Source organism: Cheilinus undulatus, linkage group 15 (genome assembly GCF_018320785.1).
Source record: "Cheilinus undulatus linkage group 15, ASM1832078v1, whole genome shotgun sequence".
Lineage (NCBI taxonomy): Eukaryota > Metazoa > Chordata > Actinopteri > Labriformes > Labridae > Cheilinus > Cheilinus undulatus.
In genome coordinates, this window is record NC_054879.1 from 20,903,742 (window position 1) to 20,931,402 (window position 27,661).

The window sequence follows — 27,661 nt, forward strand, 5'->3', positions numbered from 1 at the left end:
TACTTTCAATCACTTATTCTTTATGGAGTAGGATTAATCTAAAACAAATATTTGTTAAATATAATACATGTGCTGAATAACAACACGAGGCACAGTCTTTGGCTGAAAATGTGTCTACAGGCTGGCGGCTGTTACTTGTAACAGAGGCAGACTTTCAGTCAGTCGAGAGCGGGTTGCACCAACTTGTCTGCCATGATGAATGAGGATTGGTGATGGCGATGACGGGAGGCAAAGTCAGCGTTTTCCTGGGTTAGCTGCTTGGTTTTCAGGCCGACCCCGTACAGAGAGGGTGTGACCACCATCTCCTCCTGCTGAGATCCTTTACTCCTGAAAGACAAGTTGGTGAAGACAAATGACAAAATATTTGATTATAAATATTTCTGGATCAATTTCTTCCCATTTAGTTAGGAAGCAACCATTACAGAATGATTATGAAAATTAACACTCATTTCAGTCTGTAATTTACCAACCACTGATACATACAATTTGGCTAAGAATGTACTGATCAGTAACTTAATTTTCTTGACCTGTCACATTTTTAAGAAAATGGATTTGTTATTGAGAATGTCAAAAGCAACATCACAGTACCTGCAAATGCTCTTCAGTGTTGATTTAAGCCATGTGAAAAAGCTGAATCGAGCTGCAATACCTGCAGTCAAATCAAAAACTTTTACTGCTATATGAAGAAATTTGCCTAATGATGAACTTAAAAACAAGCAATACAAAAATCCAATGCAAATTATTATTTGGAACTTGATCATTTACACGAGAAGACTTCAACCGCCTGTGACAAGTGTTAAACACTTGCAGGGCTTATGATCACAAATGTTGTGAGTCAGACAACTCAGGCACGCAGTGACGTGGTGGGAAGCCACAACAGCTGCCAGCTTGGCAGTAAAAAAGCCCCAAGTGAAACTCCCAACAATGCGCCCGATCAGATCACATAACCGCCAAGTGTAGGGGTGACCAAATGTAAAGCTTTAGTGTAAACTACAGATATGAACACCTTTTATTGGGCATTATTGGATAATCTAAATTAAGTTCTATCACAGTTAAAATGTTTAAGCAATATGAGGTATTCCCTCAGGATTCCCAGATTTTTGCAAAGGATTTAGTCACACAAAAATATGGAATATAATTTTCAGTGTATATCGCTCACTAGGCAAAAAGAGTGCCTGCCATTAAGCAGATGGCCAGTCAAAATGTCAGGCAATGCTATGAAATCGTCTTCTCGTTAAAGGAACCCTGCATAATAAGACAAATTCAGCTTATGGCTAGAGAATATTTATCTCTTATGTATATCAAACAAAATACTGTTATGTGTGGCCTGGAGTACTACATGCCCTCTCTCTCCCTAGCTCTCTGGTCTCTCTCCTCTCTCTACCTGTGGGCTGCTGCACACCTGAGTGTGATCAGCACAGAGGGTGGAGGAGAGGAGCATGCAGAGCCTGGCACACACTCCCAGGCATCTTGCGAGGAGATTTGTTTAATTTCCTGTACCTTCTCTTTTAGTAGATCAATTTATTATTTCCAAGTCTCATTTCTTTTTCTTCAGGTAGTCTTCTTACATGCGTCTTTAGATTGCTGTTTTTTTTTTGTTTAAGGTTTCGCTGTAGTTCGTCGGTAGTCCTGTTTTCTCATTGTTTTCTTTTCTATCTTAAATAGTTTATTTTGGGTTAGGTAGTTTTAGTTGGGGCGGTCCCTGGTCCAAAGGCCCATTGTCCACCCTTTTCTTTGTTCTTTTTGGCCGTCGCCTACAGCCTCCTTTTGTTTCATTGATTTATTTACCTGATTGCATTGACTGATTTATTAATATTGATATTTTCATTTTTATTATTATTTTTTAAAATTAAATTTATAAATATATAAGGCTTGGATTTTCTTTTGAAACTTTCATTCATTGTTCGCGTCCATTTTATGTGTGTTCTGAGCCTTTTTTTGTTGTTAACTTATTTACGAGGCTGTAACACACACCAGATATCTTCATTATGAGAAAAATTTAACTTGTGTTTTATTGCATATGAAGAGGCAAAGTGTTCAGGTAAGACTCTGGGATATGAGGAGGAACAGACCAGGTGTCAACAGCTGTGCTAAGGGCTGGATTAGCATAAAAACAGGCTCTCTCTCTAGTTCAGTATTGATAACCAACACAGACACTAGAGATGTCCCAATTCCATTGGATACCAGAGCATTGGGTATCAGCCAGTACCAAATACCGATCAGATACCGATGTGGACTTTCTAGATTGGCTGTGCTGGTACATTATTTTAGTCCTAGAGAACTCAGAACATGGCTCAACAAACAAGACGGTAATGCGCAGCATCTCTGTGACATTTACACTATATGGCCAAAAGTATTCACTCACCCATCCAAATAATTGAAATCAGGTGTTCCAATCACTTCCATGGACACAGGAGTATAAAATCAAGCATCTAGGCATGAAGACTGTTTCTAAAAACATTTGTGAAAGATTGGGTTGCCCTCAGGAGCTTAGTGAATTCCAGCATGGTACTGTGATAGGATAACCCTAACCCTAAACCCTAACCCGTTCTGCAGAGTCAATTGCTACAGACCTCCAAACTTCATGTGGCCTTCAGATTAGCTCAAGAACAGTGCATAGAGAGCTTCATGGAATGGGTTTCCATGGCCGAGCAGCTGCATCCAAGCCATACATCACCAAGTGCAATGCAATGCATCGGATGCAGTGGTGTAAAGCACGCCGCCACTGGACTCTGGAGCAGTGCAGACACGTTCTCTGGAGTGACGAATCACGCTTCTCCATCTGGCAATCTGATGGACGAGTCTTGGTTTGGTGGTTGCCTGGAGAACGGTACTTGTCTGACTGCATTGTCCCAAGTGTAAAGTTTGGTGGAGGAGGGATTATGGTGTGGGGTTGATTTTCAGGAGCTGGGCTTGGCTCCTTAGTGCCAGTGAAAGGAACTCTGAATGCTTCAGCCTACCAAGAGATTTTGGACAATTCCATGCTCCCAACTTTATGGGAACAGTTTGGGGATGACCCCTTCCTGTTCCAACATGACTGTGCACCAGTGCACAAAGCAGGGTCCATAAAAACATGGATGAGAGAGTTTGGTGTAGATGAACTTGACTGGCCTGTACGGAGTCCTGACCTCAACCCAATAGAACACTTTTGGGATGAATTAGAACGGAGACTGAGAGCCAGGCCTTCTCGTCCAACATCAGTGTGTGACCTCACAAGTGCACTTCTGGAAGAATGGTCAAAAATTCCCATAAACACACTCCTAAAGCTTGTGGAAAGCCTTCTGAGAAGAGTTGAAGCTGTTATAGCTGCAAAGGGTGGACCGACGTCATATTAAACCCTATGGATTAAGAATGAGGTGTCATTTGAGTCCATATGAGAGTCAAGGCAGGGGAAGCAAACAATTTTGGCAATATAGTGTATGTTGTTATTCCTGCTATCATTATGAGTTTTACTGCTAAACATTAAAATAACAGAGACACAGAGGGCCACATCAGAGGCTCTCTATCTACCTTTCTCTCCATTATGAGTTATTAAGGCCATCTCCATAAGAATCTGCATGTTTAAGCATGCGCAGTTTGACAAAACTTGACAAGGATTCAACATGTGCCCATTACGAAGCAACAATATGGCCATTAGCATTCAAGCTAGTAGCATAAATGATCAAAAATTGATTTTTTAAAAATAGATAGAGACCCTCAGTAACCAAAAGTTCGGATTTAATCTTCAAAGTCCCTGAAAAGTCACCCTAGTTCCAAGCTTGCTAGAAAAGCTTCCGTAAGGAATTTGAAGGCACTATTAGGTCATTGGAACAGCACAATGACTAGCTTCAAAAGTTTATAAACTTTTAATAACCTGTCTTTTCTTGTCATACACAACAATGCCAGTCTGAAAGCGTTTTCTACAAACACATACAGAGAATATTGAATGTCACACTTCCTCCAAACTTTGCTGCAGTAGCTTGCGCATGCAGTGTTTTCGAGCAGCAGCGAAGAATTTATTTCCACATTATAAATACTAAAATTTAGCATGGCTAAACTAAGCAAAATATAAAATTAAACAAAAACGTAATGGATGGGTGCATAAACATGCATAATCACAGATATCAATACTTGCAGTTTAAGCAGTATTGGTCATGCGTGCAATACCAGTATCAGAATCGGAACAACACTCACAGACATACACCACATTCTATATTAATATGTAAATTGGATTTTAGTGTCATAAACATTCAATCCTTTTGTTTTCCAATAAAACTCATGGATGGATTGTGTCTCAGGGCTCTTTGGATCACTGAATTCAATCTCAAACACCTGTGATAATTAGTTTGCCAGGTGAGCCCAATTAAAGGAAAACTGCTGAAGAAGGATGTTCCATATTATTGAGGAGGACACAGGTTTCAGCAATATGGGAAAGAAAAAGGATCTCTCTGCTGCTGAAAAGCATCAAATAGTGCAATGTCTTGGACAAGGTATGAAAACATTAGATAGTTCACAAAAGCTTAAGTGTGATCATCGTACTATGAAGAAATTTATGGCTGATTCAGAGCACAGACAGGTTTGTGCAGACAAAGGCGTAATGAGGAAGGTTTCTGATGGACAAATACATCTAATTAAGATAGCAGATGCTAAAATACCATTACAAAGCAGCAAACAGGTATTTGAAGCTGCTGGAGCCTCTGGAGTCCCACCAACCTCAATGTGTAGGATCCTCCAGAGGCTTGCAGTCGTGCATAAACCTACTATTCAGCCACCCCTAACCAATGCTCACAAGAAGAAACGGCTGCAGTGGGCCCAGAAATACATGAAGACTCATTTTCAAATGGTCTTGTTGACTGATGAGTGCTGTGCAACCCTGGATGGTTGGATGGTTAGTGGATAGCCACCATGTCCCAACAAGGCTGTGATGTCAGCATGGAGCTGACAGTCATGTTTTGGGCTGGAATCATGGGGAGAGAGAAGGCCCCTTTAGGGTCCCCGAAGGTGTGAAAATGACCTCGGCAAAGTATATAGAGTTTCTGTCTGACCACTTTCTTCCATTGGTACAAAAAGAAGAACCGTGTACTCTGTAGCAAAATGTTCTTCATGTATGACAATGCTCCATCTCATGCAGCAAAAAAAAACCTCTGTCATTGGCTGCTATGGGCATAAAAGGAGAGAAACTTGTGCCGTGGCCCCCATCCTCCCTTAAACTCAACCCTATTGAGAACCTTTGGAGCATCCTCAAGCAAAAGGTCTATGAGGGTGGGAGGCAGTTCACATCAAAACAGCAGCTCTGGGAGGCTATTCTGAGATCTTGCAAAGAAATTCAAGCAGAAACTCCCCAAAAACTCACAAGTTCAAAAGATGCAAGAATTGCGAAAGTGATATCAAGGAAGGGGTCCTATGTTAACATGTTGGCCTGTTAAGATGTTTTTGATTGAAATAGCTTTGATTTCAGTAAATATGACCTCCTAATGCTGCAAATTCAACAAATGACCATTTTCAGTTCTTTACAACCTAAAAAATATTTTCAAACTCTGTTGTGCATAATAATTTGTAACAGTGCATTTTGAGTTTTTAATTTTTTGAAAAAAAAAAAAAAAGTTGTGATTGGGAGGTTTGTTCTTTAAAATTTTAATTATACTCTAACGGCTGATTAATTGAAAATAATATATTTAGGAAAATCTGAGAAAAATATCATTTGCATAATAATTTGGAATGTGGTGTATTAGCTCCACTCTCTTCTCTTTGCCTACATCATTATATTAACTTCCTCATTATTGTTCTTGTCACTCACAATGCAGATATCTAGTATCTGTTTTTTTTTTTTTTTCCAAAATACATGTAAGAGATACAAATGTCCATCCAATAAGATGAACTCGTCTTATAATGCAGGGTTCCTCTTGAAAAAAATCAGAGCAAGTGCTTAAATTATACTCATATTCCAAAAAAATAGTAACTTACTTTCCTTATTTTTTAATCTGAACCTGGAACCTATGACATTTCAAATGTTTTTTTTTTTAATTTTTTGAATCTTTAGGCCGTCTCAGAGCTATAAAGTCAGCAGACAATGAAGCACATTAAGCAGACCACAGATGTACAGGACTAGAATCAAAGTCTAGCATGTATCAAAGAGGACATGGACACAACAGCAAGCTAGGGTTAGTAGTAAGTGTTAAGCTAAGTGCCAGCTGCTCATTTTGCAAGTACAGAGTTCTTGTTGCCAAATGCATCCAATGGCCAAATTCAGTTCAGTACTATTAGAGCTGGAAAACACTTCACAGGTGACACGGGTACATTTATGAAACTTAAACTAATCCCCATTACGAGAGATTATATTATTGCAGCATTTTACCAACTTTAACTTTTAACAAGTATTATATGTGCTTTAAAAAGGGAAGAAAAGTTGAGTGTAGTTGCAGAAGTGATGTAAGATGGAAGTTATGAGATTAATCAGTCCAATTCAGAACATCTGGTTACTCTAACAGGAGCTTACAGTTAAGTCAACAGAAAGATGAAAAATTATAATCACCTGTTGGTAGTCCAGGACTTGTTTTACCGATGTAGAGGAAGAGCAGCATGGCAATAACTATGTTTGCTAAGGCATAAACCCACTGAATAACAAACATAATCAATATGGAGGTAAACGCCTGGAAGACAAAAAGTAAACACACATTATTTATTAAACTCTGAGAATCATCTTAGAATGAATGCTCTATATTAGAGCATTAAAAATGATCGCTCAACAGCAGCAACATGGCAGCAGTATGGGGCCCCTCCTCCTCCGTGATAACAGATGTGACATGGATTAAAATATAGCATCAAAATACACATTTGTTTTTCTTCTGTTGCCATTGTTAGATGTTATAATGCTGATCTTTGTTGAAGTCTTCTTTTTTTATTTTACATTGGTTATCAAATAGATATTAAATACTCTGACCGACAGCTCTGTTGAAGAATGCGGCTTCTGCAGAGCTGTCATCAAGTTTCCATAGCTGTGTGCATCTGCTTCAGTTTTATTGGCAATTTAAATCTGTGTTTTCATTAGCAGAAGCAATTTGACACTCTCTTTTCCAGTAGATCTCTACTGTACTGAGTCTGGCATGAAATGTTCTCCTCACAGGGATGATTTAGATTAATCTCGGAGGTTGAAGCCAGTTGTAGGTTTTATGAAACAGTTGATGTATCAAAATACTGAGTTATGTATGAAATGTGTGACCTACCCCTATAAGAGCCACCCAGTGGTTGCAGAACTTTGCAAAGACTGAGTCTTGCATTGGTTTAATTTCAATGATCTGGTGTTCTGTGCTCCCACCTGTACCTGAAAATGTGCAAAAGTGCAAAAGTTCAGCTAACTTCTACATTCTCCACTGATGTTGCTGTTTAGAGTTAGATGGTTTATGCTGATCACCTGTGGTGTGACAGTGAAGGCCAGAAGAAGAATTCTGTTCAACATGGTTCACTTTTGAGCTGTATTTGACATCTTGTTCTACCACAGCCCTTGGCTCTTGGGCTCCATCTAGAACCTTTGCTTGCTCGAGTGGAATGGCTAAACTTAACTCTTCTTCTTTCTCATCTGAGAACATAATGCTGTTTAAGTCGAAACTGTCCAAAAGCTTCTGTTTAGTGCTGACAGGAGTCTTTCTGTTCTTAGATTTACTGTTCAGCTCTTTCACGGGGGTCTTCTCAGCCCCAGGATCAACATTTGACACAGGAAATATCTGATCCATGTCCTTGGTGAACTCCAACAGAGTGCCTTTCCCCTGCAGGCTCTCACCTCCACTCCCATAATTTGGGAGAGAAGCTCCCATCAGAGGCATCGAGCTCTGCCTGGTGGACCTACGCCTGCTTCTTTGTTTAGGAATGAGGGGGTCTTTCTTCTCTTTAGTCTGTAGTTTGAAGGTCATGGCCACACTGAAGTACGAGTAGTCGATAAAGCTGTAGGTCAGCATAAAGTTGATGCTGACGATGGGGGCCAGCACGTTGACTCGGCCGATGAAGATGAAGGCCATGGTCAGGAGGCTGGTCAGGCAAATGGCTGCAACTGGAGTTCTGTTTGGGCCTTTCTGTGAGAGACAGGCAAACATAAAAACAAGATGATGCACAGAAGTCCAAGTTGAAATAGGACAGTAGTGCCCTAGTGGGCCTGTGGAAAATGTAGTCAATAACTGATTTAATGTATGAGATAATGCTCCTTATATTCTGGTTCTACCATTTAATTTTTATGTTCATTAACTGAGCATTTTTAAATGTTAAAACAGAACTTTTATTTTTTCTGTAGATGTGAAATGTTCTATGTGACTCCAGGGAGAAAGGTATCATGGGGGTCTGAGTCAAAACAATACAGCTGAGAAAAAAAAACAGTTTGACGGCAGAAGTTTTTGTAGATTTTTGACTAAACCTTTTGCACAAAAGAAAACTCTCCTGCTTAGGTCAATAAGGTACCTGCGGTAAGTGATTTACTAAATCTAGAAGCTCTCACATGAGAAAGCAAGACTTACCATAAACTTAAAATCATTATCCTTTCATGAAAATAGAATTAACCGTGGAGTCGCCATAAACAAAATGTTGTGGTACATACACAAAGTTTCAGCTCCACTCTGATCGTATTCACATTGATATATCCTGCAATTAACTTCTTTATGAACAACACTCACATAGAAAAAGCTTATGGGAAGAAAACTGATGCAACCACTTGATGTCATTACCCAGAGGGCATTGGTTTATACAACAATTGTTAGCATTTTTCTCAAAATGTAGATAAAATGTTTCTTTGTATCACAAACATATAAAAAGATACCTTTGGTAATACGATTAATTATGTTAAGATACAAAATTCCCAATAAAGTAAATCTTACAAGGACTTCAGGTATTCAGGAGCACTGTTCAGTTTAGTTCACATTAGCTCACCTTAGCCCAGACTTAAAAGGTGCATGGTTAAGAAAGCCCCAGTTAAAGTATTGGTGCTGTTTTTATTAAAAGAGTGCAATAGTTTAATTAAAAACTGAGAGTTTTTTTTACACCAGAATGAGAAAAATATAGTTTGAGGGGATGACTGAAAAATCTTTAAATAGACATAAAAACACCACACTTAATAGGAAGCCAAAACATTTTCCCTATAATAATCTCCCTCTCAAGATGGACACATTGTTTAAACATGTGGTTTGTTAACCAGCTCGCTTTCACTACCCAGGTCCTATCACAGTGTAAGGAGTGCTGATGTGTCCCTGGCGGGCCTCCAGAGCACACAGCGGAGCTGCGCCCTGCCTGTCGCCCTTCCTGCATTTGTTCTGAAGCTTTGATTTGGGCCAAGATGTCTAGGGCCTCATTCCAGCCTGCTGAGAGAGGTCAGACACTGCTGCCATCCAGGGTAGTCTGAGGAAAACTGGGCCGTGCTGGGGTCAGAACGACAACGTGACTGTGTGTACGTGCTGGCTTAGCAGTGGGTAGAACCTGTTATTCTATAATGGAGTCAATCCACACACTTCTATGTAGTGAAGTCGGCACTGTCTAGTTAGGACGTCCTGTCATTGTTTCCTGAGAAGTCCACTGACATCCCCCACTTATATGGAGTTTATAATTCGGCAGTTACTTCAGATATAGACAAGAATACTCCAACTTCCACTTTAACATCATTTCCTAAAAATTGTTCACACATTACATGGAAGTTATTTCAACAATATAAAGAGGTGACCAAGGGAGTAATTAACATCTGAACACTAGGACAATAAAATAGCCAAGAAGAAGGTGTGTGTTGCCAGGGTCTGTTTTCTTTGATCATCACTTTACAGCTTGTAAAAAGCTATGATATCAATGTGACTGTTTAAACATTCATGGTACAGCTTATGAACAAACAATCTTTTTGTATGTACGTGAAACCACTAGTGTACAAGTAGAGGTACTCCCTTACTAATCCAACTATGCTCACATCATAGATATTCTTCGGTACACTGTCAAATTCCCGACATCCCTCCATTTATGGCTCTATCCGTCCTTCCATTTTTTTAGTTACCCACCCCTCGTCCCAGAAAGGCCAGAGTCGGGATGACCCTCTCCTGGGCAATGCACTGGAGGATCCTGGGTGCCCCATACAGGCCGCCCATGCAGGAAGCCAGGGAGGAGATGTAGAGGCCCAGCAGAAAGAGGAAACCCACCAAGGAGACCTGGAGGAAGAAGGAAAACAAACAGTGGGTGGAAGGGGATGGGGTGGGGTTGTGAGCTCACAACAAGCTACACCCAGTTCAGTTCCGCTGCAGCCAACCCTTTATAAAAACAATGAACTACTGATGAAGGAGTCAAGGCTTGTGAAAAAGGCAATGATTAGTTCAAGCTATATTTAACGTTTGTGATTCATTTTATCGGTATCAACCTAAAATGCTCACTATAATAATCGATTGTTAAATATACACTGCAGTGTCCTCAAAGTAATGTGATAGCTCAGAAATCAAAGCTCTAACAGTTGGACTGTTCTGATGCTGCTACCACCGTGCTCCACAGTGGGGATGGTGTGTTTTTTTGGTGATGCGCAGTGTCTGGTGTCTGTCAAACATAGCATCTTGTTGATAGACAAAAAGCACCATATTGGTCTCATCAGACCAAAGAATTGTCTTTCACTTGACCGTGGAGTTTCCCACATGCCTTTCGGCAAACTCTAGTCCAGATTTAATCTGAGATTTCTTCAACAGTGGCTTTCTCTTTGCCACTCTCCCATAAAGCTTTGACTGGTGAAGAGCCCGGCCAACAGTTGTATGCAGAGTAAGGTTATAATAGTTTTGTATTTTTCATTAGTTTTTATTTTCATTTTGTTTTCGCTTTCTGTGTTCAATTTCAGTTTAGTTTTAATTAGTTTTTACTGCTGGTTTGTTAGTTTAATTTAGTTTTTATTTTGCAAAAATGCTTTGTTTTAGTTTAGTTTGTATTAGTTGTACTGTAAGTTTTAGGTTCTTTTTATACATGTCATGGCTGAGTGAGAATCATTCATTTATAAAACCAAAACAGGCTACACCTCACTTATTATTTTATTTATTTAAGATGATGCTTGAATATAGCTCCAGACATAAAACTACCACTGTGTGAGGTCTTAACCCATTCAAATCAAGCCATTTTCAGTCTCCAGATTTGGTTGTAGGTGCCAGTTAGTATGGTTGTGTCAAAGACTAATACTAAGGATATTTTGTCTCTATTTTTACTTTATTTTACTCAGTTTTGTAAGTGCACTATACAGTTTTAGTTAGTTTTCGTTTTTTTGTCAAGCTTAGTTTTTATCTAGTTCCAGTTAATTAAAATGATTTTAGAATATTAGTTTTAGTTAACTCTAATAACCTTGATGCAGAGTCTCTTTCATCTCAGCTGCTGAAGCCTGTAACTCCTTCAGAATAGTCAAAGGTGTCTTGGTGGCTTCTCTCACTAGTCTCCTTCTTGTATACTCACTCAATTTGTGAGGGAGGCCTGATCTGGGCAGATTTACACATGTGACATATTTCTTCAATTTCTTGATGATGAATTTAACTAAATTCCAATGAGATGTTCAGTGCCTGAAATTTTTTTGTATTCATCCCCTGACTTACACTTTTTTCTCAAAGTTGCTTGGAGTGTTCTCTTGCCTTCCTGGTGTAATGGTAGCCAGGAATACTCATTAACCAGTGACTGGACCTTCCAGACACAGGGGTCTTTAAACTGCAATCACTTGAGACACATTCACTATACTCAGGTGATCCCCATTTCTCTAATTGTGAGACTACTAGCACCAATTGGCTAAAATTCTGCTGAATTAGGTCAGTTGCTTTAAAAGGTGGTGGATATTTATGCAGGTACTTATTTTACATTACATATTTTTTTACTGAAGTGAAATAACTTTGTAGAAATATGTTTTCCCTTGACATTTATGAGGTGTTTTTGTATTTTCTTGCCAAAGAAATTCAAATTATATTGATGCTGATTGACCCATAAAATCTCTAAAAGGGTAAAACATCCAAGGGGGTGTAATAGTAAGCAATTAGAGTCTGACATGTTATATTTGTGAGACGTGAAAGCATTAAACTTCAATGATAAAATCTTTGAGAATTTTTTACAAAGTCACATATTTGAAATGAAACACAAGACTATATGCTATTACAGCTATGTCTTGGGAGGTGTGGTAAAAGGAATAACAGAATACACTTAGCAGGGACCCATTTGTCTGGTATTCTGATTGTAGATTATCTTTTTAGCCTCTTGAGTGTTAGTTTGAGAGCATTGATACAGTCAGAACCTGAACTAAGTGAGCCATAATGGGGAATTCCCTCCCCTCACCCTCTCCGTTTAGAAATCCTTTCTGACAGGGTAGGATGTAAAAAGTTAGTTTACCTTTTCAGCTATCAAGAAGTCATAGCGCAAAGCTTCTCTGGTGCAGATGGCCCCCAAGAGGAAGACAAAGACCAGATACAGGAACCACCTGAGGGTCACCAACAGTACACCACACAGAATTACTAACTGCTGCTTTTTCTCTTAATAGAAGGATTGTGTCATGACAGCTCCAAAACTGAGGGTCAGATGGAGATAGCTTGGGAGTGTGGGTGTGTTTGTTCTCTAGTGAAGGTGGAAAAAGCTGCCCTTTGATGAGCTAACACAGAGTGATCTAAGGGGACAACAAAAGACACATTAAACAATTGGAAAGTCCCCTTTTATTCAAGGGAAGGGTGTAGGACTTGAAAACTATTTGTGTAGCATGGTTCGCATGAAAAAGACGAAGACAGCATTCAGGGAGTAAAATTTAACACTTTACCTGCATGATCCCTCTGTTCTTCTGAATGATTTTTTTTAGAGCAAGTCTGACTTGTTTTAAATAGAAAATATTAGATTTAAGTGTAGTTGTTAGATTTCTACTGTAGCCGTATTCTGGCTCTGTTGTATGTTTGTGTGCTGGGGTGTCATCATACGAGGTGAAGACAGCTGCCAGTGTTCCCACAGGGATGTTGTTTTCAGGCTGCTGAAGATCTGGGCTCATGTTGAAGCCTGCCATAACCCCTATGCATGCATACAAACAGACAGAAGCCACAAAAATGTTCATAACACACTAAAATACAATGCCTATTCTGCATATCCAGCTGCTAGCCAAAAAAGGGAGTTTGCTTGTTGAGATAAGATGCACTCAGTTCATACTGTACATGTGTTTAACAATGAGCTGCACGTGTGATTAAAATGAGAGGGTGGGTGTCATCTCACCTGTAGCAGCAGGGAAAAAAACTCCAAAGACTGTGAAGAAGTTTTCTCCGGGGGTGTAATCTGGCATCGTGTTACTGATGAGCAGGTCGGCCGAATAACCAACGAAGCCATGTTCTGAAAGAAGGGGCAAGAAAATATTCAAAGGGCATCAGAGATAAACCTTGTGACAGCTATAACAGCATGGCTTTACTCAGAAAACAATGACCATAATGAGATTTTTAATGTGGAATGGCATAACAGAGTTTTGTCCTATGTGGCCAAGTGAAATAAGTTTATTCCTTAAATAATTTCCTTAGATTTTTAGGGTTTCAATAAAAATTCTCTCTAAAAATACACTGCAGTTTGACAGGTAAAGTTTCTTCCAAAATACTGCACACATCCAAGGGTCTATAGTACTAACCTGTTAGCTGGCTAGATTGTTATTTATTGCAAGTTCAGTAAAACTGGGCCAGTAAAACAAGATTATGACCACTAAAATGAGAGGTGAACAACATTTGGTATGTTTCCACCTAGTGGTCTGGTTTGGTTTACTACATTTTGGTCAGTTATACCCTGATCTGGCTTGCATTTCCACACCTCCTCTTCATCTCTCTCACTGTCCCCCATGTCCTACTTGTATATCGCTAATCTGTCCATTTATTTCTAACCAATAGAGGAAAAAAAAGACAATGTCAATGACGAATCTGAGAGAAAGATGTGCTGTGTTTGGGGCTTCATAGCTGCAGCTTATTAAGGGTGCCCATGCATATCCCTGTCCATGTGAGCATCAAAAATGGACCATGGGGCAATGGAAAAGAGTGACCTGGAGGAACAACCTCAACAACAAAGTGAGGCTTTTGCTCTGCCTCCAAAATCCCTAGAGCTAAATCCAAATACACATTTATGGGATTGGCCAAACATCCACATCTGAAAGGCTCAGCTTAAAGAACTAAGAATTTGACTTTCAGAGGTCGAGTCTATTTCTTATCAGGTCAGGGCTGATTTTGCCTTTAACTGATAAAAGGCTCACATTCACAGCACCAGACAGGTGGCCATGATGTTTTGGCTATTCACTGATCATTTTTGTCAAGTGATAATAGCTATGGGATTCTCATCAGCTTGTTTTCCCTTTTTTTATTAGTAGGGAACAGCATTGCTTAACGATACGTTTTGTTGACTTTCCCTTCCTCAAGATGTGACTACTAAAAATGTAGTGGCATCACATCCACACCTTAGGATTTCTTTAAAATACTCATTTTTTCCTATATACCTTTTTTGGAAAGGACAGTGAGGAGAAAACGGCAAGAGAGAGAGAGGAATAGCATGCAGGGAAAAAAGCCATAGGTCGACTTGAACCTAGGATAATAAATATTGTACACGTAACTGCAGGCAATCAAATCAAATTATGGGTTGATTAAATCAACAAACACTAAAAAACAGGTCAATATATATTTGGACAAAATACTGCATACAATAGGTCTGAAAATATTGCAATAGATCACTCATGGTTAGAAGTTACTCAGTTAAAATAAAGTTCACAGAGAGGTACATGACTGAAAGATGCTGATGGTCAAAGACTGTGTTTTCCTTCAACTCCAACAAACGGTGCAGACTGTTTCTACCACTGTCAGCAATATAAAACCCAGATGACCATCAATACAAACTAGTCTTTCTCTGTAAATGACAACAAAAGGCAGTGAGAAACTTTAAAAGAATCAAGTCTTGTGGACACGTCGACACAGCCTTACTGTCCATGAAGCAGCCCAGGTTGAGGGTAAGTATGTGACTCCTTTCCCACTTCATTCACCACACTCTCCCCAGTTTCTGACACTATCCACTGTCCTATCTGAATAAAGGATTTAAAAGACCAAAACCAAAAATCTATCAGAAAGGACAGTCTAACGTGAGGACAGGTCAGTTCAGTCTGGGTCAGTTTGGAGAGAAACCTTCCTGTATTGGTTGGGTCCATTTAAACCACACGGGGTGAAGGGCCCGCCTATGTTACAACACCGGACATTTCCCCCACGGTTATCTTACGATGGGAAAGAATGTGCTCTCTCCGATTAATGACATGTTTATCCAAAAGGAAGTCACCACCCTTTTCAGAAGCTCAGCAGCTTCCAAGTTTTAGACAAAGAAAGAGAGCAAGCGAGAGAGGGAGACAGAGAGTGAGGGAGAGGAGAGAGAGCAAGAATGCATACATATTTTCTTTTGTTTTGTGAAAAACCACAATCATAGGAGCTGTATATACAAGTCTTTCCAAGTGACCATGTTCTCAGTGATAGGAATTTAATGAGGCTGAAAAACTGGCATCAAATTGGACCAGGAGCCTGAAGTCTCATTCACTCTGTGACCCGGTGAGACCACCCTCTGTCCAAACAATCAGAATCCAACAAATCCAGGACAGTCGTCTGCACCCTGGGCTCCCCACCCATATTACAACATCGTACTCCAACATCCAACCATGCCTGACTCTCTTGAGTGTTCATTTGAGGGCGTTCACGTGTTTATAAGGCTAAACCGTTTCTATGAACACAAATTCGATACACTTGCCAGGTTATTTGATTTCAACCACTGTGGACAGAAACTGCAAACAAATAAGCATTTCCAGTAAAACTTCTGTGCGAGTTTCCCAATTCCTGGTGAAACTAAAAACCTACATCTCTAATTCAATTTAATGTAATAAATGACTGAAAGACATGGCAAAAGTTTACTGTTGGGTCATAGGTCCTTTCATGATGACTGGACAGAGCGGGCTAGACAGGAACCTCATCTTATTTTGCACAATGACAGATATCAGCTGTTGCTAGGCAAGTTAAAATTCATTGAATGCTTAATGGCTCCATAATGCTCTCCTTTTTTATTTTTTTAACAAATACACTATAGAGAAAAGTACTCGGCCACTTGAAAGTTACATTGGACGGGCTGTAATGACAGTATGTTAAAAACATGAAGTTGGATAAATATGAAGTTACCCCCCCCCAACAGATTGCATAGTAGATTTATTCATTATCTTTGGACAGAAGAAAAGAATAACAACAAAATAATGACTAATCAAATGAACTGTCTTGTCCTCTTTTTCAGGCTTTTAAGGCAAAATTTCCAAGCCTAAATACATCAAACTTGGAGTTTTTTCTCATCAGAACACTGCAGTATTCCAGGTTTTTAAAACCTCTCTCATGACACAATAACTTTCTCAAATAATCACATTTTGTACGGTGCAAGAGAAAATGGAGCTCAGCCTCCACTTCATCCAGTTCACACAGCTCAAAAAGTCTGTTTTCTTTGGGGATACTTTTGAATCAGCCAACCTCGGTGACCTGCACAGAATGCCAGACCTAACAATGCAACCAAGGATCTGTGACTTCTACATAATGTTACATAATGTAGGCATAAAATTATGTTTGATCAGCACATACGCCCTTAGTTTTGGTTTGGACGGAACATTTTCAAGCCATTGTTCTTCAAAATTAAACACAAGCCTCTTCATGGAGTTAGAGAGTTTTTTGCTCAGTAAAAATACTTTGTTGATTCTGTCTTCTGCCATTTCAACTGTTCTATTTCTACAATTTTGTTGACTTTTCTGTTGGTCAGACCACCAATTTGGACCAAACTTAAATACCTAAACCTCTATTAAATGTATGACCATGAAATTTTGAACAGGCATTCACAGAAGAGTGGTATGGACAAGCAGCCCAATTCAGAATATCTGACCAACTCAGAATCTTAAACTCCAATCCTTGTTTTAAACCAGCAACATAATCAGGGTTTAAACTTGTATTAGTAAAATATTTCGGTGTAAGACCAACCGTTTTAACAGTTACAGTCCTGAAAATATCTGGCTGACTACTCCCAAAATCTGTTTAACTTTATGAACCTCACAGCAGGAGGTTGTGGAGATGATGGGTGTTGGGTCAAGTCTACATTGTAGCTATGCTAGTGGTTGCCTTATTGTGAGTACCACCTACTAATGTGGGACTATATTGTATACTGCAGTTAATGTAAAGAAAAAAAAAGAGAGGAGTGGTTGGAGGAGACTTAAAGCACACTGTCCTACAGTGCAGCTTGAATGCAGAAGCTAGGGGTGGGCGATACAATAAAAAAAAAATTATATCACGATTTTTTTATGGCCAGATGATGATCTCGATTTTATTATGATTTTTTTCATGACATTTCTAAGACAAATAATTGAAAGCAAAACAATATCAGCTGTAACAGTTACAAGTAGGCTATCTGCCTCAGACACACTTTACTCTGCTGACCGCGGTATGCTTCATCTCTCTTCCCTGTTTAAACCTCAGCAGACCGAAGGACGCTGTCTTTAGAGCTCATCAAAAAAACGTTGAGAGGCTTTGTGCAGATTGTGCAAATAAATCTTTTTTTGCACACTAATGGTTCAGAAAACCAAGACAAAGCTTCGTATAAGAGTTAGAAATTGTCATGAGAACTAAATCTTAAGTTTCACTTTCACTTTTAGCGTCATTCTCCGCTGCATCGGGGAAAGAAGGGGAGGGGGGAGGGAGCAAAGAGCGAGAAGTAGTCGAGCTGATCCTACGATAAAACAGATTAAGCAGATCGCCAATACTTTCTATTTCTCCACGATCTGAGATCGTCTTATTGCGCACCCCTAGCAGAAGCATCTTTCAAGATTCAGATGCTATGATGACCATTGTTGCCATAAAATACATTTTTCATGAAGTTCAACATATCCACTAACCTGACATGTCAGATGGATGTGTTTCACACATCCATCTGGGAAAGCTTCAATAGGAAATGTTTGAAAAAAGGCAGAGGCTTTGAAAAAACCTTGGAGTATGATTGGGTGAACGTTCTGTCTGTCACATCTCTACGGGCAAAACAGAGGAATAACGCAAAACATGGCGACTATAGACATGTAAGAACTCAACTTTTGTTGTTTTTGAAAAGAAAACAACTCACTGCTGTTCTTTGTTCTTCTTTTAATGAAGAAATGTTGTCAAGTTCTGATAAAACTGTCACTTTATCAGCATCCACGCTAATCTCTTCCTCCATAACTGCACCAGCTCTTGTTGCTGCTTGTTTATGTCACAACTCTGCTGCGCCTGAAAGTACTGCCCCTTGTCGCTGATTGGTCCTGTCACTTTCTAACCGGGCCCAAATGGTTCAAATGGGAGCTTTGCAAGATGGATTTGCCAGTGAAAAACAAGGAAACTGGCGTATCCATCTGCTTTGCAAGGTTACATATCCACCTCATCAGCATGAATGCTGTTTTCATAACAGTTTCATAATGTGCATGAGATCAAAGCAAATATGTGGACAGAATTGAATATAAATGCAATCACCCTCTCCTCTGAGGGTGTGAATTCTTAACATTGAAATGTAGCTGGTTGCAATCAAACTGTCTTGGGGATTTTGTGCATGTGTGAAAGCAATCCTGATAAATCTATGCTTAAATTTGCAAGCCACCCAATCAATGCCTGCATGCTCACTTTCTGAACTGAGAAAAGGTTCAATGTGAAAACACTGTCTGATGTTCTATAAGAGCCAATAAGTTGAAATCAAAGCCATTTCTGAAACATGGATATTCCACCATTCAAACTGTCTGAGCAAGTGCACAGACACGTCAGCTTCTTTCTACAGCTGGAATGTGCTGTCAAATTACATGAGGCCTCTCCTTCCATCTGACAAAACTCTTACTCTCCCACATGAACAGATCCAAACTGCTGTGTATGGAGAACAGGGAGGGTTGTGATGTTATAGAGGTAGGGCAGGTCCCTCTGGGATGACTGAGAACTATATATTACAGTGTGGATCACAGGGAGAGAACATGAGGCGGTCTCTGGAGGAGCAGCAGGCCTCAGATCTCAGTTCCGGCCTTCTCTCTTTGTCATTTACTAAAAATGTGGGTGAGTCTGGTTAACACCCTAAACCCCAGACCCAGCGAACACATTATGGCTTCCTGCTCTGTGGGGAATAGGCTGCAGCTAAAGGGATTGAGTAATGTGTGTCAGATTGAAAACCTTCTCATTGTGGTACACAGATGAAATACAGATTGAAATGTTTGGAAAATGCAGTTTGGCAACAGGAAAACATTTACTTCACTTGCAGATTACAGTTGGGAAAGGATTTAATTTCCCATTATAAAACACAACTCCAAGCTGTCTCATGTTGTACAGTGACGTTTTTTCCCTCCCAGTTCTACACACACTTGTCACAGTACTTCATTATGGATCACTTTAACAGATTCTGGTGGCTGAGATCTCAGGTCAGTCTACATGAGGGAGTGTATCCAAATAAACATTCCTGTAAATCCTTCTGGAACTTACACATTATGATGGTTTATTTATACTGAATTAGGTAGCTGGCTACTTTAGCTAACTCCCTCTGAGCCTGACCACTGCCTGCGATCTTGAAGCAGAGCCCTTCTAGTGGGTCCTAAAATATGACTGATGGCTGAGCCTTTGCAGTCTGGGCTAGTGGAACTTGCCAGCAGATCTCAAAAGCTTCTTTAGCATGCTTCTTTTCATGGTTTTGGCATGCACTGATATTCTTAAGTCTGTTTTTGTTAATACAGTGCATTCAGGAAGTATTAGGACCCTTTTTTAATATGTTTTTGATGCACCCTAAAGTAGTTGAAAAAAAATTGTTCTTATTAATTTACACTCAGTACCCCATCATTATTCATTAGAGAGTGAAAATAGAATTTTTTTACAATTTTGCAAATTAAAAAAAAAAGAAAAACTGAAATATCACATTGACAAGTCTTCAGACTCATGAAAAAACACTTGAATTTAGCTAAGGTGACTACCATTTCTCTTGATCTTTGCTGAGATGCTTCTACACCTTGATTTGGAGTCCACCTGTGATCAATCAAATTGATTGGACATGACTTTTAAAAGCCCACCCCTTTTTATAGAAGGCCTGACATCTGACAATGTATTTAAGAGCAAAAACCAAGCCACAAGGTCAAAAGAACTGCCTGCAGAGCTCAAAGACAGGATTGTTACCAGGCACTGATCTGGGGAAGGCAACAAAAAAGTTCATTTGCACTGAAGGTTCCAGTGGCCTTCATGATTCTCACATGAAAGAAGTTTGGCACAACCAGGACTCCTCCAGAAAGCTGGCCATCCAGTCAAACTGATCAAGGGGAAAAGGGCCTCAGTAAGAGAGGTGACCTATAGGTAGGTGTGTGTCTCTCCACATCATGTCCAATCAATTGGACTCCAATCAAGGTGCAGAAACATCTCAGCAAAGATCCAGAGAATTGGGGAGACGTGAGGTACATTTCAAGTGTTCATCAGAGTGATGTTTAAGTTTTTCATTTTTAATTGATTTGCAAACATTTCTTAATTTCTGTTTTTACTTTGTCATGATGATCTACTGAGTGTAGATCAAAGAGGAAAAATTTTTTTTTCAGCTGTAGCTGCAAAATTTAAAACATGTGAAAAGGTCTGAATACTTTTTGAATGCACCGTTTGTCTGTGTGTATATTTATAAACTCTGTTGCCTTCTTTTAATTGGAAGGAATAATTCGATTTGTTAAAAAAAAAGATCTATACAAATAGTTATTTTTTAAAGTGACAGCAATAAGATGAATGTGGCTCATGCATTGGTTCCCAAGCTGGGGTCCGGGACCCCCAAGGGGAGGGTTGAGGTTTTGTCTGCTCTGAGGCTAGATTTGCAAATATTGACAAAAAACATGATAAAGCTGTTATCAAGAAGTTTATGAAAAGGCCTTTTGATAAGACATGCATGCATAGACATTTTTTAGGGTTTTTCAGTGAAACAATTAAAATCAATGCTGATTTTTGGCAGCAGAGCATCACTTTATCTTCTCTCTTGGGTCCCGGGGGGGCTCTGCTTTTTTAGGTACATGTACGGGGGGCTCTCAGGAAAAATGGTTGGGAAACATCGCATTAAAAGGCCCATATAAGTATATAAATCCTCTTATCTAAAGCTGTTTATACTCTTCAGAATAATTTTTACCTTTTTCTTTTTAAATTAAAAACATTTTCTTAGCAATGTAATTCTGTTTTGGGATTCAGCGTAATCAAAACAAGTTTAATATCAGGAGAATATTACCACCAAAACCACAGTGATACTGCAAATAAAAACAAAATTATGGTTTAATTCTTCTCAGTTATGCATTAAAAAATAAATGCTTGATCTTATATGCTGTATAGAGCTTACTGATCATAGTTTTTTTAAGTTAGCTAAAACTTTTCTATTAAAAAATGTATTGATTGACTTTTATGTAAATCAACCATTCATTTAGCTGTAAATTGGACTCTAACAGGGCATGAATTTTCAAGTCATCCATTTAAATGAAAGGGTTACCATTTTTCCACTATACTGAGAGCAAGTCATAATATTACATCACAGCCATACCTTTGCTGTGATGCAACATGGTGTTGAAATCAACCACAGAAAAATCTTTGCCAGGAGAAGTGTAATAAATCCTTGACCACGTGATTTTGGTGGTGGCTACTTTTCCTGCAGGATGTGTCAGGGCGTTCAGTCTGTGCAGGCTAATCTGGGCTGGTTTAACCAGTTAGAAGACCTGTTGGTCCTGTGCCAAACATGAGGTCACCATAACACATGAAGCAGCTTTTAATTGGAAAAACCTGGAGCAGGCATTATGGTTGCTTTTCCCACAATCCTTCAGGATTCAGAACTGGTCTGTGACTACCGCACTATAAAAAGGCAGAAGATTAGAGAATGTTTTTGTTTCACCTGGGTGCTTTAAGGCTTCATTTGTGAGAACTTAATATTGCTCACAGCTGGACAGCTTTACTGAGTTCAGCTTTCAATTTGTGTGTTTGCTACATGTTCGATAATTTCATTTCTGTGTTTTTGTCAAAAAGAAGAAACTACTTTGTGCCTTCAATATCCTACCCAAATAAAGGCTGCCTTGACTTTTGAACACTTTTCTCTTCCCTTTGGACAGGAAGCTGATAATCAGTGAGAACAGGAAATGTGGGGAAGGACTTCCTGAAGGCCAGCTAAAGAATACAATCTACTCTACTGAAAAAAGGCAACAATTCCTCATCACAAAAGAACAAAAAAAGAACACCCTATAAACTAGCATTCTCAGTCTTTGCATGAGCAATAAGAGAAGGAAAACAGCACTTCACAGACGTTACAGAGGCTACTCTGAAGGCAAAGAAAAATAAAGTCATAAAACACAGTTTACAACCAACATGTAACAAAAGCATTAAATGTGTATATCAATTGTTGTTACACTTTCCCAGGCGGCATGGGGAGGGTAACTGTAGACATTTCTGTCCCATGGCTATGCTAGACTTATCTTGTTAGATATTTTGAACTTCAGTGACGCCTAGTGGCCTAATCAGGTAACCTGTTTGCACCAGTGTATTCAGCAATGTAGTTCAGTGGTTTCAAAACTTATTTCTCCTTTTCAAGCAGAAAAAAATAACAATTAAAAAAAACAACATGAAACACTGTGACTGAGAACTTAAACATGGCAAAAAAAATCAAACTGATTCTTTTTTTCTCCTTGTTTTTCATTATTGTCAAAATTCTTTTTTGTTTTGCAACTCTTAATTATTGTGTCTTAGCTGAGCCTCAAACTTCATATGATCTCTGCCCGTGTCACCGACTCTCCTCTTTGTGGCTGTTCACTGAGCAGGGAGCAAGTGTCAGCTTCTTATAACGCTACATTTTCTCACTGTGACGTCTAGTTAGCCCATACACAAGTTCATAGTGACTACTCCCACAGGGGGCCAAAAAAACCTTTTATATAAACTGTATCAGGTGTCATACAGTGCCTGAAAAAGTATTCACTCCCTTGGATTTTTCACCCTTTTATTATTTTATAACTCAGTCATGGTCAATATGATTTAGCTTTTTTAAACTGTTTTTGTTTTTTTTACAAAACCTCTTCAATATCAAAGTGAGAACAGATTTGTACAAAGTAATGTCAATTAAATAAGAAATATGTAATGTAAAATACCCTCTAACTTTACAAGCCTTCCAGGGCTGGCTGCCGAAAAGAATTACAACAGCATGATGCTGCCACCACAGTGCTTCACAGTAGGCATGGTGTGTTTGTTGTGATGTGGGGCAACTGTTGTTGTCTGCAGTGTCTCTCCCATCAAAGCTGCTAAAGCTTGTAACTCCTTCAGAGTAGTCATTGGAGTTTTGGTGGCCTTTCTCACTAGTTTCCTTCTTGCATAGTCACTCAGTTTGTGAGGACAACCTGATCTAGGCAGATTTACTTAAGTTTTGTTTGATTGACATTAGTTTGTAGAAATCTGTTTTCACTTTGACATTATTTTTTTGTAAAAAAAAAAAAAAAACACTAACTATATCAACTATGATTTATTTATAAAATCAATAAAAGGGGAATTATCCAAGGCGGTGAATATTTTTTTAGGCACTATAAATTAAAAATTTGGTACAGAGCATCCTGAAACACAGGGTAACGTAGCAAGAAATGAAGTACTTGCTGCAATTAAGTTTTAAGTTATCATCCTCAAAACTCATAAAAAGAAAATATCAATTGCATTTACTGAACAAAAGCCCAAGAAAAATTATTAATTTCAAAGTTTAAAATTCTAAAGTCCACAGTTGGAAACTGGTCAATATCACCTTGAGATAGCAAAAGGAACGGCAAACTAGATATAATAGCAAGAAAAAGGTAGCAAATAACTTCTTGTGGGCTGTCTCTGGCTCCCAGTCTGTACAGATGCTGATTTAACCTTGTTCACAAGCCTCTGCTACCCTCTCCTCAGCCTTAACGTCTATATAGACCAGACTTACCTGGATCAAGGTGACTGAAAGTGCCAATGACAAAGTCCAGTGTGGAGATAGCAAGCACAGCAAGTAGCAGCAGCTGAAGCCGGACAATCCATTTGACACCAGCCAGGTTGATTCCAAGCAGCGCCAGCAGCACCACAACGGACATACCCTGCACCGCCCACTGGCTCTGTAGATGCAGCAGCTCTGCTACAGACTCAGAGAAACCTGTGATGTACATAGCTCCAGCTACACACTGCAAGAGAAAAGCAACATCCATAAATTTGAAATTAAAATGTCTCAGTTGTGTTACCTACAAATAGTATCGAGGTCTAACTGACAATCCAGATGTGTCACCCACCTGTCCAAACACATAAAGGAGGCCCACTGTGCCCCCCACCCGTCCACCCAGGACCATGGAGATCATGGAGTAGATTCCTCCACTCCCAACACCACAGTGCTCACACACTCCAATCCCCGACATGACAGTCACCAAAGCAACCAGCACAACGAGGGAGACCAGGAACATCCCAAGCAGCACACCTGTGTTTCCCTGGAAGATGACAGGTGACAAAAAGACTGAGTCATTTATGTACATAATACAGGAGTTCATCAACTGCATGTGAGTTACCTACTGCTTAAAAGTTAATTTACTTCATACAGTATAACTTGTACTAAATATATCTGCAGACATCTTTTAAATGTTGTAGCTGCTTGTTATAAACTGCACATGTCGTAGAGCTTGTACAAGGAGAAACAGGCAACAAAAGAAATATCCTGCCTCGAAATTAAGGAAACAAATCATTCATCATTGAGGAACAGAATTTGTTTAAAAGCCCTTGACAGGCCAATCAAAACAGGAAAATACAAACTACAATAAACCTCATGCACTTTATACATTTTCACTGTATGTTATAAAGAAATAGAGATAGGACGCCCTGTCTGCAACATTGCAAACTATGCCTTCCCCGTCAAGCTAAACCCAAGCCAGTATAGCAATTAAGATGATTGGGTCTTTGTGGCTGTGTCCTGTGATGACACATGAACATTAAAGTGTTTGGTATCAGCTGACAGATTGACACAATATTAATGATGGTGGCTGCTAAAAATAAAAAGACAAGGCCATAAAAAAATAACAACAGGGCAGTGCAAAGGACTAAGTCATTATCAGACATGAGGCTTGACATAATTGTCAAGTCAAGTCAAAATAAACATAATATGCATATACACTTTCAAATGCCTGGATACTTTACTAAATTGTCATCAGTAACAGTGTTAAGATATCAAATACTCACGATAAGTGCACAGATAGTAAATCCATAAGTCATGATAGTATACACCAAGATAACCACCTTGTTTGATGCTATAAAAATACCAATATATCAGAGGGCAAACTCCATGGATTGGTAAAATAAACACCAGACAGACAGCAGTCATTAAGTACATAATCAAACTCGAGAGGCACCTTTGTAAGTCCTGTAGGTGTGATATAGTCAGAAATAAACAGTCATGCATGACTGGAAGTAAACAGTAGTGCTGCACAATTATCTAATGACAATATCAGGCTGTAAAATTACATAATCTGCTAAAGGGCTGCAAGAGTTTCCTAATTAGGTGGTACTTATGTCAGCAGAAAGGCCTGCTAAGTGTAAAATAGTGTTGCTGAATACAAATACAGTACAGGTTTTGAGTTGAAAAAGACACATTTCAACACTATCTTTCTGCACTTTTTCTTAAGTCTGTTTTACATCATACTTTTGCCACATTTTTTTCCCCAAGGCAGACATTTGTGACACATTGTTATGAGTTGTCTGACATACTGGTGAATGAGAAATATGTCAAGCAAAAAGATTCTACAAGAGATCTGGGTATCAAACTTTTGAAATGTTAACCAAAAATGAATGAAAAAAAGCAGATGCACATAGAAGCTTAACGTTTACTGCAGTTAGCTACTTTAGTGTCTGTTTAACTGAGATTACGGCAAAACCCCATTCAAATTCCTTGTTTATGCACACGTACATGGCAAATGATCTGATTCTAATTGTGATTCTCAAAGATAAAGGGTTATTAAGGCATAAATAGAAGTATTCAAAAGATAGTACACTAACCACCAGGTAGCCGGTGCGTAGAAACAGAACCACCCCGAAGATGTTGATCATGCAGGTGGTGAAAACTCCATCCCAGGTACTAAAGAGCACTGGCTCCCACACAAACAGTTTGATCCTCCACCATGGCTGACTGGACGGCTGGAAGCCCTGACCATAGAACCAAAACTGTATTATCACTTTGGTTCAACACTCATGAAACAGTCTTATTGATATCATGAAATAAAGAAAAATATGGTGCATTAAAGGCTGCAAACAAGGTAGGATCACTGTTAGTTAATGGTGCTTTTGGTTGTTTGTACTGACTGCTATCAAATAAAAAATAAATAAATAAATCAGGATAGATGGTGGTAAAAGGTTGAGCAGATCTTAGCTCTAATTCTAATAATCAAACAGCCTTTAGATGCAACTCAGGGTGTTTGACCATTGAGCTTTTTGTAGTATCTCTGAGAGAGTCCTCTTTTGCCCTCCATCACTTGAGGAACATCAGACCATGCAGCCTACCTGTGCATCCTCATGAAACAGATCCTGGAAATGTGTGCTGGTCTGCGTGTCGAAGCCCTCTCCATTCAAGGGTCCTGGCTTATCACCCTCCTGCTCACAGGTGTGCACGGTCCAGCCTATTGGCACGGTTTCCATCGCAACCAACAGGTGTAAACAGCCGCTTACAACGGTGGCCCTATGTATTTAAAACAAATAAGCCCACATAAACTACCACATAGCCACTAATGGGACCGCACTAGCTTACCCTGTCGAGGACGTTGGCTGAGTTTGGCTTAAAGCCGATATTGGTCCCGCCTATCCCAGTTAAACAAAAACAGGTGCAGCACAAGGGTACCCGGATACAACTAGGTGTGCTAAATAGATGCCAATCATGAACCAATCTTGAACCATGTTGACACTTTGTTTGCTAAAATAATAAAGCGGTCTAGACAGGCTGCATAAAATGACACAGGCTAAGGGAAGGCGTCGGTATCAAACTGCGCTGGAGCAGCTGGTTCTCAGATATAAAACAAAACAAAAGTGGCACCGCAAACTTTAGAGTCACTGACATAAATTGGTGACATATCTTTGTCACGTCATTTTTATCGGCAAACAGAGAGCTCCTAACTTTTCCAGCAAACACGAGCTTAAAAAAAACAGTAAAGATTGAAAAAGGTGACTTGTAGGCCAATTATTTATGAACATTTTTAACTAAAGATAAAGCAGCTTCATTTTGATAGCACTTCAATGCTTAATTTTATTTGCAAAAAGTCTGACATTTTAAAAAGCAAACCCTTAGTGGCGCATTTTTAAAAGTGGCGTGGCGTTGTAAGTTAGCTAAACCTACCTTTTCACTATGTCCCATATTACTCCATGCTGAAAAGTAGAGGCAGTCAACTATGAAAATAAATGTTCATGATTCATTTGTCCCTCAGTGATGACTTCTGTCAATATGTCGAGGACTCCCAGCTCATCCTGCTGCTAACCATGACTTTATGAAATCGTCAGCAGGTAACATATTGTCAGTGGTTACCTTCCAGGGCGTGTTGTTGCTTGTGCACATGATCCTTTGTTAGTTTTGGCAAGGTCTGCAGTGGAAAAGGTTGACCAATGATTAATGCCGTGAAATGTACATACCACTGAATACACTTATCTTTTTATTCCTGGAACTCTTA

At 39.3% G+C, this 27,661-nt stretch overlaps 1 protein-coding gene across 3 annotated transcripts; it reads right to left on the minus strand.

Annotated features, from left to right (window-relative positions):
• Nucleotides 1-27,494, minus strand: slc12a8 (solute carrier family 12 member 8). Of its 3 annotated transcripts, none has more exons than XM_041807809.1 (14): nucleotides 27,334-27,494; nucleotides 26,508-26,682; nucleotides 26,007-26,153; nucleotides 24,260-24,451; nucleotides 23,923-24,154; nucleotides 13,183-13,296; nucleotides 12,897-12,984; nucleotides 12,325-12,412; nucleotides 9,996-10,142; nucleotides 7,391-8,045; nucleotides 7,203-7,300; nucleotides 6,512-6,629; nucleotides 589-649; nucleotides 1-327 (listed from the first exon to the last, which is right to left on the minus strand). In XM_041807809.1, exons 2-14 carry the CDS (start codon nucleotides 26,640-26,642, stop codon nucleotides 159-161), a joined length of 2,244 nt encoding a protein of 747 aa, XP_041663743.1. In that variant the 5' UTR covers nucleotides 26,643-26,682; nucleotides 27,334-27,494; the 3' UTR covers nucleotides 1-158. The 3 variants fall into 3 exon arrangements, with proteins under 3 accessions (XP_041663743.1, XP_041663744.1, XP_041663745.1); XM_041807810.1 differs by lacking the exon at nucleotides 27,334-27,494 and adding an exon at nucleotides 26,752-27,027; XM_041807811.1 differs by lacking the exons at nucleotides 589-649; nucleotides 27,334-27,494 and having other exon boundaries at nucleotides 26,508-27,031.
• Nucleotides 27,495-27,661: the final 167 nt, after the last annotated feature.

What these genes read in the sequence shown, in the direction of transcription:
- slc12a8 (XM_041807809.1), bottom strand. Translation starts at nt 26,642, where the DNA reads ATGGAAACCGTGCCAATAGGCTGGACCGTGCACACCTGTGAGCAGGAG. An exon ending in CCTTCACTGTCACACCACAG is followed by an intron (nt 7,301 to 7,390) that starts GTGATCAGCATA and finishes GCACATTTTCAG; the next exon opens with GTACAGGTGGGAGCACAGAA. An exon ending in ACACTGAAGAGCATTTGCAG is followed by an intron (nt 328 to 588) that starts GTACTGTGATGT and finishes CTTGTCTTTCAG; the next exon opens with GAGTAAAGGATCTCAGCAGG.